We start from the raw sequence: 16,111 nt of genomic DNA on the forward strand, positions 1-16,111 counted from the left end.
TCTTCTCCTGCAAATGCTCAGTCCTTCACATTCCAGCTTCTGCTTCAACCACACTAAATAGAGTTCTCCCCAAAGGGCCACCAGTGCCACCTTCCTTGTAGATCACATTCTTCTTGCTTTGCCTAGAGCACATGATACTACAGAATTCTAGATCCTTCTAGAATTCTCTTCCCTTAACTTTTCTAACACTGCTCCCTCAAATTCTGACCATTTCTCTACTTTACTTCTCCTTTCTCTTTCTCCCAAAATATGAGCATTCACTAAGATCTGAACTTTTAATTTGTATTTTCTCTGCTTTCACTAATTCATTACCATCCACAGTTTTAGCTTTATCTATATGCAATAATTACAAAGTCCATATCATTGTTAAGCCCCAGATTTGCATTTTCTGCTGCAGGCTCCTTATAATCATCATGGATGTGTCTCTAACAAAGCAAACTTAAACTCATGGGTTTATTTCTCCCATGTGCTCTTTCTTCATCTTTCTCATTATCTTTAACGGCATCACCATGGTCTGCAATATTTACTGTCATCTTCAATTCTTCCTTCTTCTTAACCTGTGGGTTTCTCTTCCTTGGTCCACCTGCATTCCCTTCCTTCAATCTTTACTTCTATTCATCTGATTTACTCCCTCACTGCCTCTTAGAAAAGTCTACCAGACTCTATTTGCACACTCTCTTCTAGTCTATTCTACATGCTACTGCCAGAGAAATCTTCATAAACCCCAGTTTTCATCCCATAGGTTCCTGGAACAGTGCTAGTCTCTAAAATAGTGACCAGGATGGCATGTGTCCAGTAAATACCTACCCAAATCCTAACCAAGCCTTTAGAGTTCACCTCAAATGCCATTTCATCTCCCAAATCAAATATCCCATATTCTATGTTCCCATAGCTTTCTTTTGTCCTTTATCCAATGCCTCCAGGTGTTAACCCTACCTGTTGTATGTCAGCATCTTCATGCAGGCACCATTAAGGTGTCTTTGAATTATCTTTGAATCCCCCATAGTGCCCTAAATAGATAAGCCCTTATTAGATGCTTACGGAATTGAGCATTCACAACAAAATACAGTAACTATATGATTATGGCACATTATTAACTGTATACTGCAAACAACAAATTTGAAATCTGTAGTTTTTGAGCAAAATTTTGAAATGCTTGTCATAATTCTGAATGGCATGTCCTTACAGAACTGAAAAATAATGCTTTTAGACTTTAGCACTCCTACAGTTTATTTTTGTAATATACTCCTTAGTTTCGGGACTCTGCACTGTTTCATTTGTGTTATAATAGTGTTATGGAAGCAAAGTTGTAAAATAACCTTTTAGATTTTGATAATATTAGAAATTTTATAACATTTACATTGTGACAGAGTGAGAATAATCATGATAAAAATAACAGTTTCTAATGAGGATTTACTCTGTGCTGGGCACTGCTTAACTTTCTTAATCCTCATGAACCCTGTAAAATAGGTTATCCTTAGTTTTAAATTGGAAAATTGAGCCAGAGAAGTCCCGTAGTTTACTTAAGGTCATACAGCTAGTAGATGGCAGAGCCCCAAATTTAAACCCTGGCATCTTCCCCTAAACACATGAATAAGTTCTTATTTTTAAAAGTCGATTAATTTGTGCATCTCATGGCTTTCAGAGAATATGAGAAGTTTCCAAGTTCTATCTTTCAAGGATAAAGAGGCAGAATTCAGAGGACTTAGATTAGTTTCATTTCACTACTTCTCCAGCAGACAGGAGTGGTCTTCAGTATCCTCACGAGTAGCTAAAATGGGAGCTGCACAGAGCACTCAGCTGTGACTTCTTCCATGCCCCAGAAACCAATGACTACAACCAAGGTGGATGTTGTTAACACACTTGTTATCACTGGTGTGTTGACCAGGAAGGATCTGTTTCACAGACATTTGTCCTGCTTTTCTCTTCCCATCCCCAGGGTCCATCTAATCTCGTTAGTTTGTTTCCATGAAAAGACAGACTGAGTCTCATCTCTAAGAGAGTACCTGTACTAGCAGTAGAAACTGGCATGTGAGATACAGATGGGAGGTGCTGTGGGATGCGGCATGGGAGAGAGACTTGAGGGAAGGCTTGCTATTGAAAATGTTATTGGAAGTGATGTCATGAGGAAGAGGAATTAGACTAAGGACAGCCCCCAAGGGAGTAGAAGGAGACTGTTGAATAGAAGCCGCAGAGAGATATTCTGGATCAATGTAAGAAATCACCATTTGAAAGAGGTCTCTAAACTTGGATTTGCCTGAGAATTGGGAGCTCCCCTACCGCTAAAGGCATCAAACATGAGTTGGATAAACACTTGGGGAGAATGTTACATAGAATATCCTATTATTGTCTAGAAAGTTGCACTAGATGACTCTTGTTTTGAAGATTTTATTATTTATATACTTGAGAGAGAAAGAGAGAGTGGAGGGAGGAACAGAGGGAGAGGGACAAGCAGACTGCGCTGAGAGCAGAGCCCAACCCAGGGATCGATCCCATGACCCCAAGATCACAACCCAAGCCGAGATCAAGAGTCCCACGCTCAACCAACTGAGCCACCCAGGCGCCCCACACTAGATGACTTTTAAGTGTTTTACAACCCTGGGAAGTCATGATTTCAGTTCCGCTCACTCACATGATTGGGATACCTCTATTCTCTACTATAACTCAGGCCAGTTTTCAACTTGTGTTGTTTCTATTTTTACTTTTCTCCAGCCTGCAAGACAGATTCCTCTTCTTTGTTCTCTAGCCCCAAACTATATCATTTTTCCAGAAGGACACAGGGAGCCTGCCTCTGTTATCCATATTCAGTAACCCTCTAATAATCTAATATACAAAAATAAATAAATAAACAGTGTTATAGGAGAGTGGTATTTTATACAATCTAGGTATGCCATAAATGTATGCATACATATGAAATACATATAAATATATAAAAACACAAAGGGTTCAGTTGTAGAGGTAATAAAACATAGTTCCTTAGAATTGGGGAGTCGTTCTCATTGATGGAAAATTTGAAGAAACAAAATTACTTGGATAAAGTCATTTGAGCCAAACAAGTTTTTCCAGAACTAAAGCAAGGCAAAACAAAACAATAGAATTGGACCTGAATACAGTTAGGGAAAAGGCACAGGGAATATTTTTATAGCTAAATATGTTTGCATAATATCTGTCATTCATCTAGGAGTCTCTTAACCTTCTCACATCTGGACATTTTCTTAAGGAGGACCAAGCCTTCCTTGATTGCAGACAGAAAAACTGATTTGAAAATATACTAACTGCAGAGTAACTGAGTTATGTAGGTGTTAGTGATACATGTAATCAAGTTCGTATGAATCTATTTTGCTCTAAGTAAAGCAAGCCAAAAATTTATACAAACCATTTCCTACTAAGATCTTACTTGATCACCAGTCTTTTATTTGAATTTCACAGACTTAGGAGCTTCTTATTAATAACAAAATTATTAATAATTACACTACTGCCCAGCCAATAAAGGCAAAATATAACACCAGGGCAACCCAGTAATTCCCGGATGTCTACCTTTAACCCCACAGGGCAGGCGTGAGTAGATCCAAACCCCACAAAAAGGGTCAGGAAGAAGCATCCTGAGCCTCATAAGAAGCCACCTGGGCACTTCTAACTGTCAGAACATCACTAGGACCGAGGGTGGTTGTTGAGCCCTGGAGTTGCTCTGCATCTAATTATATTTCTTATTACGGCACAGGTGCAACTCAGGGCTCCCATGGACCTCTTAAACCTCAGCTCATTTACTTATTTTTTGTTTGTTTAAAAATGTCAATATAGGTAGCAATCAGAGTTAGTGATTGGGGAGCAGGAGAAACCAGAAAAGACAAGTATTAAGTCCAAACTAGAGAAGGTATTGAGCTTTATAGGTGTTTGTTTATAAAGACACAATATATTTTTCGTGTCCATTAAAACTTGCTTACCTGCTGCTAATGTCTGTCCTGTTCCTGACGCACTGGTTACACAACCAATTGAGTTGCAGAGAGAAATAGTAAAGTTGTATATCCTATAAGGTTTTAGTTCTTTTACAATGTAAGACAGTTCTTGGGATTTAGCAGTGTACAACACCTTCAAGGCAAAAAAAAAAAAAAAAATCAGATAATAGATAAACAGTGTGAGAAATATAACCTTGGCAGTCAAGAATCCATGAATCCAATCATGTTCTATGAATTCAGACAGAGGAATTATTGCCAACCACTATTAGGAAAGGGATTTTTTTTGAAGAGTCTCAACAAGCTAGGATTTAATTGATAATTGTACAATCACACTGTTTTATGAGGTAATAATCCAGTTCCTGAGTGGATAAATGAGGAAACCAAGTTATTGCCTCATAAAGCAGCATGGTGGTATGGTTATTGTCACCAATGGTAGAGATAAAGGATGGTGACATTGTCATTGTTATCATGAAAAAGTCCAAATAAAACCATGGGGCTTGGCCAAAACTAACCCCATGTAGTAATGCCCACACATTATTTGATGGAGCCAGTACAGAAAAATGTCACTATTTTAAATCGATTCCATCATTTTCTTGAAAGAAAAAAAAAAAGCCACAAGAGAAAAAGGAAAACAAGTAAACACATTACTGAGCATCCACATGAGGTCAATTCTCAATTATCTTTCTTATACAAATAAGCATATGCAGATTAGATCAAACAGTTACATTTTTTGAAATATTGTCTTTATCACACAATTTCAAATGAAAATAGCAGATTTGAGCAAAGGAGACTGAGAGGAACTCCATAGTCCATAAACAAATAATTAAACGACTATCACTGAGCATTGGTCCCATCATTACAACTAGAAATGATCAAAAGCAACCACATAAGTTTACTTAGTTTATAGATACAAAAAGCACTGGAAATTATATTCAGAAAAAAAAGTCATTAAAACAAAGAGTATGACACCAAGCATTAGTATAAAACTTTTTTTCTGAGGGATGTTGGTATACATTCATATCAAATAATCTTCCATAAATATAAATGCAGGTAACTGTAAAGTTTAGTACCATTTGAAGTAATTGTCTAGATATTTTCACTGTAGAAGTAAGATAAAATTCATTCGGAATATTTGCCTGGGTATTGACTTTAAAATTTCATGAACTAAATGAGTAGTTCTAGAAAGCAGTGTGAATAGAATATAAACAATATCATATATAAAACAATTTTCAGAAATAAAGTAATTTCAAAGATTCTAAAAATCTAGGAATAATTTAAAACTTTGGTACTATTTCCTCACAATTACATTTAGAAATCAGAAAAACATCAAACACCAGATTATAAGTCCTTTATGTTTCTAATTCTGAAGTTGTTATTGAGGGATTGAGGATATAAAATTTTCTGTTCTGTGCAATGTGATTTAAGATTTTCTAAGAAAAGTAAAACATTGAAATGAGTAAAATTTACTGAATATTGCTATACAATTTATCCCATTTAGAACAATCTGGTAGGATTAATGTAGACTTTTAGAAAATGGAATTGTTCTCCAGATAAAATATAATAAAGTGTTTCTTATTTTAAGGAAAATGTGGTAAAAATATACAGCGGAATATTATGCAGTCATAAAAAGGGTTGAGATCATGCCATTTACGACAACATGGATGGACCTAGAGGATCTTATGCTAAGTAAAATAAGTCAAACTGATAAAGACAAATACCATAGGATTTCACTCATATGTGGAATCTAAAAAACAAAACACATGAATAAACAAACAAAAAGCAAAATCAGACCTGCAAATATGGAGAACAAACTGACGGTTGCCAGAGGGAAGGTGTGGAGAGGATGGACAAAATAGGTGAAGGACAGTGGGAGACACAGGTTTCCCAGTTATGGAATCAATAAGTCATGGGAATAAAAAGGCACAGCATAGGGAATATGATTAATGTTATTGTAACAGCATTGTGTGGTGACAGATGGGAGCTACATTTATGGTGAACATAGCATAACATATACAGAAGTTGAATCACTATGTTGTACACCTGAAACTAATTTAATATTGTATCAACTATACTCAAATTTTTTTTTAAAAAATTTAAAAATGAAGTATTTCCTATTTCATTTAGGATGTTGCATCATTTTTTGAGCAAACTATTCTGTGGAGCAAGAATACAAGATGAAATATAACAAGAAATAGAAAATATAGATTAATACTAATTTTGATGGACTTTTACTTCTCTATAGATAGTTATTATAAATTACATGATTTTAAAAAGACATTTACCTTAAAGCTTGGGGCACATAAAATAATCACGCAGATAAACTTTGTCTTTATCATATATATAGTCATTTTATAAGACTTAAAGGAGCAATTTAATTGAAAGTTTTCTTTGGGATAAATCTTTAAGGAAGTGAAGAGAATTCTGTAGAAGCTTGAAATCCTACGCTGATAATATCACCACTTCTATATATTTCCTTGCCACATTCTTAGTCAATGTTTCTGTAACAATTATTTACAGTAGGCTTTCCCTAGAAATTTTGGCTACTTTTTTATCGAGCTTATCACAAGATACACTCAGGCCAGTGTGGATACAAATTTAATTATTGAGAAGGTGAAGATTTTGACTTTGCCACTCTTGATTTCACTTTCTTGAATATATGATTAGGTAGATAGATATTTGTAGGGAGAGAAAGCGTAAGAGAATAAAGTGGCATATCTATATCCTTATTTCAACTCAGCCACAAAGAAAGACTTTTCAACAAAAAAGATGCATATACATAATTTTTGTCACTAATAAAAAAGAAATATTTTCCTGCTCCACTGAATGATAAAATTACCTTTTTAAAAGTTTAATGTAGTCCTATCCCATTAATAATAATCACTAGTAGGACCTAATATTTGTCAAGCACTTGAAACTCCACAAAAATCATGTAGATAAGCAGAAATTGTTTTCCTATTTTACAGATGAGTAAAACCTGAAGTGCAGAGATGTGTGGAAGGCTAGCAATTGGCAGAAGTGGAATATGAACAAACAAGTTGACTTCTAAGGCTATATTTTTAGGAACTATGTTTTTTTCTTATTTTTGTTTCTTAGACTAGAATACCATACTGCAAGTAATAGTTGCTCTGAAGCTATGTTTTACGGAGAAAGAATAGTTTACAAAGCAAAAGCATAGCAAAAACAACAAGACAACAATGATAAATACAGTATAACATTAAGGACCAAACAAAGCAGTTACAGCTGTAAATTTACCTTAAATTTTATGATACACTGGACTGGTAGACTAAATCATTTCAGTTACAAGATATGTGTAAGGCTACCTCTGTGTTTATCACCTGAGACAGAGGCAAATTAGTCAGCACTTATTTCCAGACTAATGAAAAAGTAAAACAAGGAATCATAAATTATTTATTGGTTCTTCTTCTAGCTTTGTGTTGTAAACATGCTCTGTCTACTGCAAAGGCTCAGAAATATTGGCAAACCTATTGGGAATGGGTTGAAGACGGTCTCTCAAAAATCCTTGTTTGCCTAGTACCTCAGAAAGTGATCTTATTTGGAAACTGGGTCTTTGCAGATATAATTAATTAAACCATCATGGATTTAAGCTGGGTCTTAAGTACAAGGGATATATTTATAGAAGAAAGGAGAGGGATACACAGATACAAAGAGACAGCAACACAGAGAAGAAGGCCATGTGAAGACAGGCAGAGACTGGAGTTATGCTGCCACAAACCAAGGAACGCAAGGAGCTACCAGAAGCTGAAAGAGGCAAGGAAGGAATCTCCTGGACAGCTTTCAGAGGGAAAATGGCCCTGCCAACACTTTGATTTCAGACTCTGGCCCTCCATTAAAAAAATAAATTTCTGTTGTTTTACATCACTTAGTTTATGGTTAATTTGTTATTGCAGTCCCAGGAAACTAACACAATGGGGTACAAAGGTCTGGCTCCTTGACTTCTTTAGGACAACCTGATAGGGTCATTTCAGCTCCAGAACTACCCACAGGATCAGCTTAGACCCTTTTGTTACTGCATCACAATTCAGCTTCTTATTCTGCTCAACCCTGCAACTCTTACTACTTTCCGTGTGTTGTTTCTGAGAGCACTCCTCAATAAACGTGTACTCAATCCTCTCCACAGCATCTGTTTCCCAGAGAACCTGACCTAAGTGACAACAGGAGTGCCCTAGGAAGGAGACTCTAAAATGATGTTTTGGAGTTGGATCACCAACCAGCTGGTTGCCAAAGAGAACCTCATCACAGGTAGTGGGTGGAGTACTGATGGCCCCTAGCATACACTAGTGGTGCAATTCTTAAACTCATAGGTGGTGAACTGGATGATTTACCAGTAGAAGGAAGTTCACTGGTTTGGTGGAACTGGAAATTACATGGACTACTTTGGGGAATGTAGTAATTATTAGGACTGTGGAATCAAGTAGCTCTTGCTGGGTGCTATTAATGCATTGAAGAAAGACAAGATCTGAAGGTCATCAATTCAAGGCAAACTGTGAAAACTGCCTTGGCAGTATTGGTTCTCCAAATTAATAACATCCTATTAAATGAATCAGAGAAGCAAGACATGCAGATATACAGAGGTCTTGGTAAGTATTATATGCTCCAAAGAATGAGAGATCAAGTTTTTTTTTAAAATTAAGGGTCTGCCACATCAGTAAAATTTTTAGGGGTCCAGTAGCCTAAGACATGCTAGGACATCCCTTCCAAAGTAAAGGTCAAATTATTGCATCTTGTCCTTACCACTAGGAGGAAAGAAACAGAATGTCTGGCAGGCCTTCTTACATTCTGAAGAGAGTATATTCCACATCTGGGAATACTATTCTGACCAAGTTACTGAATACTATGGAGTACTGCCAGCTCTGAGTGTGCCCTAGGGCTGGAGAGGATTCTTCAGCAGGTCAAGGCTGTGTTGCAAGCAGCCAAGCTACTTGGGACATAAAGCCTATCAGATCCTGTGCTATGTGAGACATTTATGGCAAGCCCTCAGTAAGAGAGTCACAAGGTACACTTACGGGATGTGGAGCAAGGTCATATCACACAATGGAAATTAAACACCATCTGCTAGACAGCCCCTAGCATGCTAGTGGGCCTTGGTCAAAGCAGAGAATCTGACTATCAACATCAAATGGTCATGTAGCCAGAGCTACCCCTCATGAGCTGAGTTCTGTCAGACAGGCTATGTCTTAAGGCCAAGTTGGTCCAACAGAAATTCATCGTAAAATGGAAGGGGATATCTGGTAACAGGCATAAGCAGAGCCAGGAATAATATGCTGTGCAAGCAGGTTGTCTGGACCCCATGTCATCTACCATTTGTACACTGATGGCTCAATCTCAGCTCATACCTATGACTTCTTGGACGTTCCTCAAGAGCTGACAGAGTAGAAAAATGTGGTTGGGTTCACAGATGGGCTGTCTTAGTACGTGGTTGCAAGTCAAAAATGGGTGATGGATGCTCTATAACCCCATTCAAGAATGGCCCTAAAAACCAGCAGTAAGAAGAAATCTGCTCAATGGGCAGAACTTCAGGCAGTGCACTTGGCCATCCATTTTGTGTGGAAAGGGAAGAGTCCAAAGGCAGAACACATCTGAACTATATGGCAGTGACCTGAATGTATTGGGCATGGGCATGGAAAAAAAAAAAGCCTGGAAGATCAGGAACCAGGAAGTGTGGGAAAGAAGAATGTGGATAGGCCCATGGGAGAGATGCTTATGTGTGAGGATCTCTTTATATCGTGCTAATGCCCACCAAAGAGCATCTTCCTCAAAAGAGGTGCTAAACAGCCAAGTACACAGAGTGACTTGTCCAGTTAACATCAGCCACCTCTGTCATTGGCCACCCTCATGCTGGTAAAATAGGCTAATGGAGTACATTGACCACACCATAAATTAGAGGGAAACAAGAGCCTCTCCCCTTCCAGGATTATTATATACATATCAAATGACTTAGCCCATGTACACAATAAAGCCTTTATAAGTTAGCTATGATTATTATTCTCATTACTAGAAGGCAATATGTCACTGTATATCCCAAACCTTGACCATGTTAACCTTTGCTATAAGCTGTGATAAAATCATTCCTCAGAACTCTCTTCTCTTAGGAAACAGAAATATGCAAAATGTCCATAGAAGACGTTACTTATATTTCCAAAAGAATTAACACAATATAAATACCAACTGACTGTGGGTTGGTTGAATACATTACTGTATGCCCAAATAACATGACAGTGCACAGCTACTGAAAGTCAGCTCCTCACAAGATATTTAAGGATAGATGTTAAGTGTAGAAAGCATATTTTATAAACAAAATCATACCTATTTTGTTTTAATACATGTTTTTGTTAGAAAAATAAGTGATAGAAATATACAGTGCCTCGTATGCATGGTTTTATATTAAGAAACAAACACCACAGGTAAGGAATATATAAGGGAGAATTTGGTCATAGAGTTCTGCAAAATCAGAAAATGTCAAAAAGAAGACAATTCAACTCTAAAATACTAATACCTGTGACAACGCAGCTGGAAGAGATGGCTGAGGTGACTTTTCAGAAACCATATTGATCTTATACCCCACAACTTCTCCTCTTGTTACATTCTCTGCTGGCTTCTCCCAGGACACATGGAGGGAGTGCGGTGAGAGCGGGAAGACGGAAGGAGGGGTCATGAATGCAGGCGCTGCCAATGATGATAACACAAGCAGACAATGAATGCTGGACCTCCAGGTTTCCAGGCGGAATTCATACACCTATTCTAGTTTCTCACATAACCCTGTTCCTTACATAATCCGATTTCTAAACATCAAAGGATATACTGGTGCTTAGAAAAGCTACTTGCCTTTTGTTGTTGTTGTTGTTGTTGTTGTTCTCTGCAAGGCTGTTCTCCACCCTTATATTCCCAGCAAAGATATTTTCCATTTACAAAAGAAACATCATTTAAGAATTTGCTTATGTTCACCAAGATAACTAGTAGATTATTTGGGGTTGGAAACCACAGGTCTTATGAAGCATTTGAAAGGAGAAGTCATCAAAAAGGAATCTTAGTCCGCGAAGTCCAGAACAATGCATAGTGACATATTGGATTTCTGATGTACAGATGTATTTCACTGAGCCACACTGATAGAGCTTGGAGAATATTACTCCTCGGAAAGAGGTAAATCTAAAATGTTCTAAATAACCCCAAAGAAATTTTTAAAGTTTTCAATAAATCTTGATTGAAATGTTCAGAGTACATACACGCATACATTCTCCCCCTGCCATCCTTGAGATCTTAATATGGATTTTAAATGTGCTAACCAAAGGTGTATTATCAAGGGACCTCATCACACGTTCAGTAGCCAGTGACCCATAAGATTATGAGGGTCCAGTATTGCAGTTTCACCCATTACTTTTCATTTCTGACCTTGATTTTCCCCTTCCAGAATGCCATGGCTCATCACTTGTGCTATCATGGCACTATTATTTGTCCAAGATGGCTGGTAGTCATTAAGAGATGCTCAAGCACAATGCACATTTTATTCATGAAATGATTCCCTTGGACATCAACCTAAAGCTACCCTTATCCTCCCACAGTCCTAACAGATGCAATTTAAATCAGGACTTGGGTTTCTTTGAATATCCATAGATTCAAAGCAGAACAAAAGTGTCTTTTTTTGGTTAAAGGCTCATGATATTTGAAGTGTTTTTAATGTAAAGAGTGAGGGGGGGTTAAAAATATCTCACTTGCTGTAGTGAAGATATCTTAAGAAAATTAAAAATTTTACTCTCCTTCCTTACCATATTGCCAACTGCTTATAAGCACACTTGTGAATTACAGATATTGATATCCAGGATTCTATCATTAGGTATCATCTAGTACCTATACTATTTGCTTTGGAGAGAGAAATAAAAACAAAATGAGATTTGTGAAATTGGTACAGTTATCTCTTTCATTGAACATAAACTGTGCTGAATTTGGAGCAAGATAGGACATACGGCCAACCCACTTCAGGAATGGAAACCAATTACTATTATTGGCAAACATTCCCCAAAGACTGTAACTATAGTTAAGTTATTTTTCCCCCTTGAAGTAATAGCTCAAGCATTTTTTTCCCTAAAACTTACTGCAAGTGCTTTGTGACCTTGAGATATTTACATAACCAACCGATATGTTAAATTTTTCCTTGGCCTATATAAATTTATAATTGCTTTTCAAAAGGTACTTTAGTTCTGTTGACTTTCACTTGGGGCAGTATTTTCATTTGGGAATCTTCAAAGTAGAGTTCAAAGCATTTTTCTTCACCTGATTCTCCCGTTCTTTCTGAAGTCCAGGCAGAAGACACACTGCCAGCCATGTTCACAGCTAAGACTCGAAACTCATACTTGGTGTATGGTTCCAAGGCAGTGATGGTTGTGGCTGTTTGAGGAGGTTTTAATGCATTTTCGTTGGCTGATTCTGCAAGTGGGTGAGGACTGAGCCAGCCACTGCTCTGAAAAACTCGACTTCCTGCTGATGTGGTTTCTCCATCAGATTTCATTCTTCTCATGTAGAGTTCATATCTTATAATTATTCCTAGAAAAGTGAACCAGGAGGACTCATCAGACAGACAGACAGTTTTGGGGGTGGGGCGGGGTTAGGCCAGTTAAAAAGTACCAGCTTTGCATTATTCTTCTGACTAGATTACCTGTCCATTTCTTCAGTAATCTAGATGATGGGACTTACAAACACAACAAACTGATGGACAGATGAATGTATGAAATACTGCTGAAAATCATATTCATGGGAAAAACAAATCAAAAGGGAATGCATAAACACAAAATAGCTTTAACTTATTACAGGTAAATTTAATCCCTTTCAGAATGAATGATCATAATTTCTACTAAGAATTGCATTTGGGGGGGCAGATTTGATCATTGCACCTCCAATTTATATACTTTGAAATATGGGTATTTTATTACCTGTTTAATACAAGCCCTGTTTATATAAATACTAGAATATTAAACTTGATTTCTACCTAGTCTTCTTAAATAACTTTAAAAGTCTAAGAGAAAAGGTTTTACCATCGTACGTACATGATATTAATTACTAAAAATCTATGAATTTGTGTCTGGCCTATATAACCAAGGGTTCAATTATATGAAGACAAAAAATTAACTTAATGGAGTCAGCTAGCCTATATACATATTTTTTGTATTATTTTATATCCTTTCCTTGCTTAAAAGAGAAAATTTACTGCTTATGGGTGCCCTAACTTGTGACACAGTCAAATATAATGCATTTCATAAGTGAGTTTCAAATTAGAAACATCATTTTTGTTGTGACAGATGTCATTAAGAGCAAAGATAATATTAGCCTTTTAAGGGGCAATTTAAATGAATGGAATTTGTTATTAGATTAAAGAAATATACTTGTTCTACTAACCAGTACAAATAGTATCTGATATCTTTAGAAATTCTCAATTATTATATCCTACAGTTACAAAAATGCATACAGTTGCCAGATTCTTACTGCACAATTCCAAATGCCTAGATTCTCATTCCTGTTTTGCTCAAGAAAGGGAAATCTAAGCCCTGAATTCTTACCATTTGGTTCCATTGGGGGAGACCATTCTACATGAAGTTCTGTGGAACTGATCTGCTGCACCTCAGGTGGACCCAGCCTTCGGGGAGGTGCCTGGGCTGTGATCACCGTAAGGGGTGAGCTGTGTAAACAGCCCCCACTAGTACATGCCTGTACAGAAAAATGGTACTTGGTGAATGGAACCAGATTCCAGATGGTAGCAGAGGTTTCATGACCTTCATAAGGAACACATGGCTGATTGCCACTTGAAGGAGCACAGGACAAAATATATTTTTCTATAGGCCCAGAATGATTTGAAGGTGCAGTCCAGGCAAGTGTCACGGAGTCTGAGCTAATAGGAAGGATATAATTTAAGCTCAAGTTTCCTTCTGGGACCCCTGGTTTCGTCTTATAAATGACAGACGCACTCCTTGTTGAACCATGCACACTGGCCGTCTCGATGTAATAGGAATAGGAAGTATATGGTGACAGGTCAGTATCTAAGAAGTACTGAATATCTGAAATTAAAAGAAGAAAAGAGTTACATTTCACAAATTGGTAAGGAATCCTTTCTAATTGTTTTCCTATTTATATAACTTAATCACATAAACTATACAATCTGCTCTTTTGAATAAGAGAATGGTTCATATATTTAAAACTGAGAACGAATTCTGATTGTTTTTACTGTGCAGTGTAACATAAGAAAAGTGCCTCTTGTCATGAAAACTATTTAGAAGGGTTTTTTTTAAGATTTTATTTATTTATTTGACAGAGAGAGAGAGAGACAGCGAGAGAGGGAACACAAGCAGGGGGAGTGGGAAAGGGAGAAGCAGGCTCTCCGCTGAGCAGGGAGCTGGATGTGGGGCTCGATCCCAGGACCCTGGGACCATGACCTGAGCCGAAGGCAGACGCTTAACGACTGAGCCACCCGGGCGCCCCTAGAAGGTTGTTTAAACTCTTGTTCTTTCTATAATATAGTTGCCTTTTTTACAGAAGATATAAGAGAAATTCCTGGCACTTCTCTGAAACAGAAATAGCAGTCTCTTCTATGTAACCTGTTTGCTTGTTAAACAGTATTGCACTGGACCAAGGGTTGTCCAACTGCAGTCACAAGCTACATTTGTCACCTGGCCAATGTCTTGACTGGAACCTCTCCTGAGTTTCTGACCCGCAGAAACTGTGAAATTATAAATGTTTGTTGTTGTTTTAAACTGCAAAATTTTGGAGACATTTGTTATCATCAGTGGAGAATTGACACAGGAGAAGTCTGGGGTTTTTTAAAGGATTAAAAAGCTAGGGAGTGGACATGGTTAGGCATGTGCCTGGAGCTTCCTGTTCTCTAAGGGGACAGGAAGTGTATTGCAGGACTGTGACCCTTACAATGGCCCACCTGGCCAAGGAGAGCTATTTACAGGTTCCAGTTTCACTGTCACAAAGCAGGCAGTAAAGAGCAGGGCTGAAACTGAGAGGCAATAAACCTATAGCGTATACTAGCATACATTAAAATATATTTTATGAGACCTTGGCCCTTAATCCAATTTTGGGGGAACGTTTCGTCAGGAAGCATATAAAAGTATGGATGTGTTATTTATAATAGGAAATGTTGAAGTAAGTTAAAGTGGAATTTAATGGGTTACAATATTTTAATATTACTATGATACATTAATAGAATTCCAATAACACATAATTATTTAAAAACATAGTCATGAAGGCCATGTAGCACATGTGTACTTGAGTATTATTATGAAAAATAAACTGGGAGTATATACTACTCCAGAAATTTTTTTTTTTTTTAAAGATTTTATTTATTTATTTGAGACAGAGAGAATGAGAGAGAGAGAGCACACGAGAGGGGGGAGGGTCAGAGGGAGAAGCAGACCCCCTGCTGAGCAGGGAGCCCGATGCGGGACCCGATCCAGGGACTCCAGGATCATGACCTGAGCCGAAGGCAGTCGCTTAACCAACTGAGCCACCCAGGCGCCCCCTACTCCAGAAATTTTCCAAAGTGAACTTAGTCATCATACTAGAATGCTGCAGTTGTGAGGCTTTAAAAAAAAAAAAAATTATTTTAAGCTTCCTTAATGGGATATAACATTTTTATAAGAAAAAGATCTATACCAAAAACAAAATCACTTAGACAAATTATTGCACAAACACAGCATGAGATTCCTCTTTGGAGATGCTAATAGTAATAACCATATGCACTGATTAATTTCTTTTTTAAAAGATTTTACTTATTTATTTGAGAGAGAGGGAGAGAGAGAGGGCAGGCACGAGCAGGGGGAAGGGCAGAGGGAGAGGGAGAAGCAGGCTTCCCCCCGAGCCGGGAGCCCCACGTGGGGCTAGATCCCAGGACCCTGGGATCATGACCTGAACTGAAGTCAGATGCTTAACCAACTGAGCCACCCAGGCGCCCCTGCACTGATTAATTTATTTCCAAGTATGCTTAGTATCAAATAACAAAAATGTATTCCCATTGATATCGAATTCTTATTTCCCATATTAGTGAAATTTTCTATTATAAAATCAAACCAGGATACAGTTACCTTCTGAGAACCTAAGTAATCTGGGAAAATCCAGATTCATATTCTCCTAATCCCTTACCTTTCCTG

The 16,111-nt window shown here is 37.5% G+C and overlaps 1 protein-coding gene across 1 annotated transcript in view; it reads right to left on the reverse strand.

Annotated features, from left to right (window-relative positions):
- USH2A (usherin) overlaps positions 1–16,111 on the reverse strand; it is a 687,474-nt gene that overhangs the window by 491,565 nt on the left and 179,798 nt on the right. The window contains exons 16-19 of the mRNA XM_078078672.1: positions 13,523–14,017; positions 12,243–12,512; positions 10,471–10,640; positions 3,945–4,089 (exon numbers count right to left, since the gene is read on the reverse strand). Coding sequence (XP_077934798.1) covers positions 3,945–4,089; positions 10,471–10,640; positions 12,243–12,512; positions 13,523–14,017 — 1,080 coding nt within the window. The remainder of the gene's footprint in view (positions 1–3,944; positions 4,090–10,470; positions 10,641–12,242; positions 12,513–13,522; positions 14,018–16,111) is intronic.

Source organism: Halichoerus grypus, chromosome 7, assembly GCF_964656455.1.
Source record: "Halichoerus grypus chromosome 7, mHalGry1.hap1.1, whole genome shotgun sequence".
NCBI classification, from domain to species: domain Eukaryota; kingdom Metazoa; phylum Chordata; class Mammalia; order Carnivora; family Phocidae; genus Halichoerus; species Halichoerus grypus.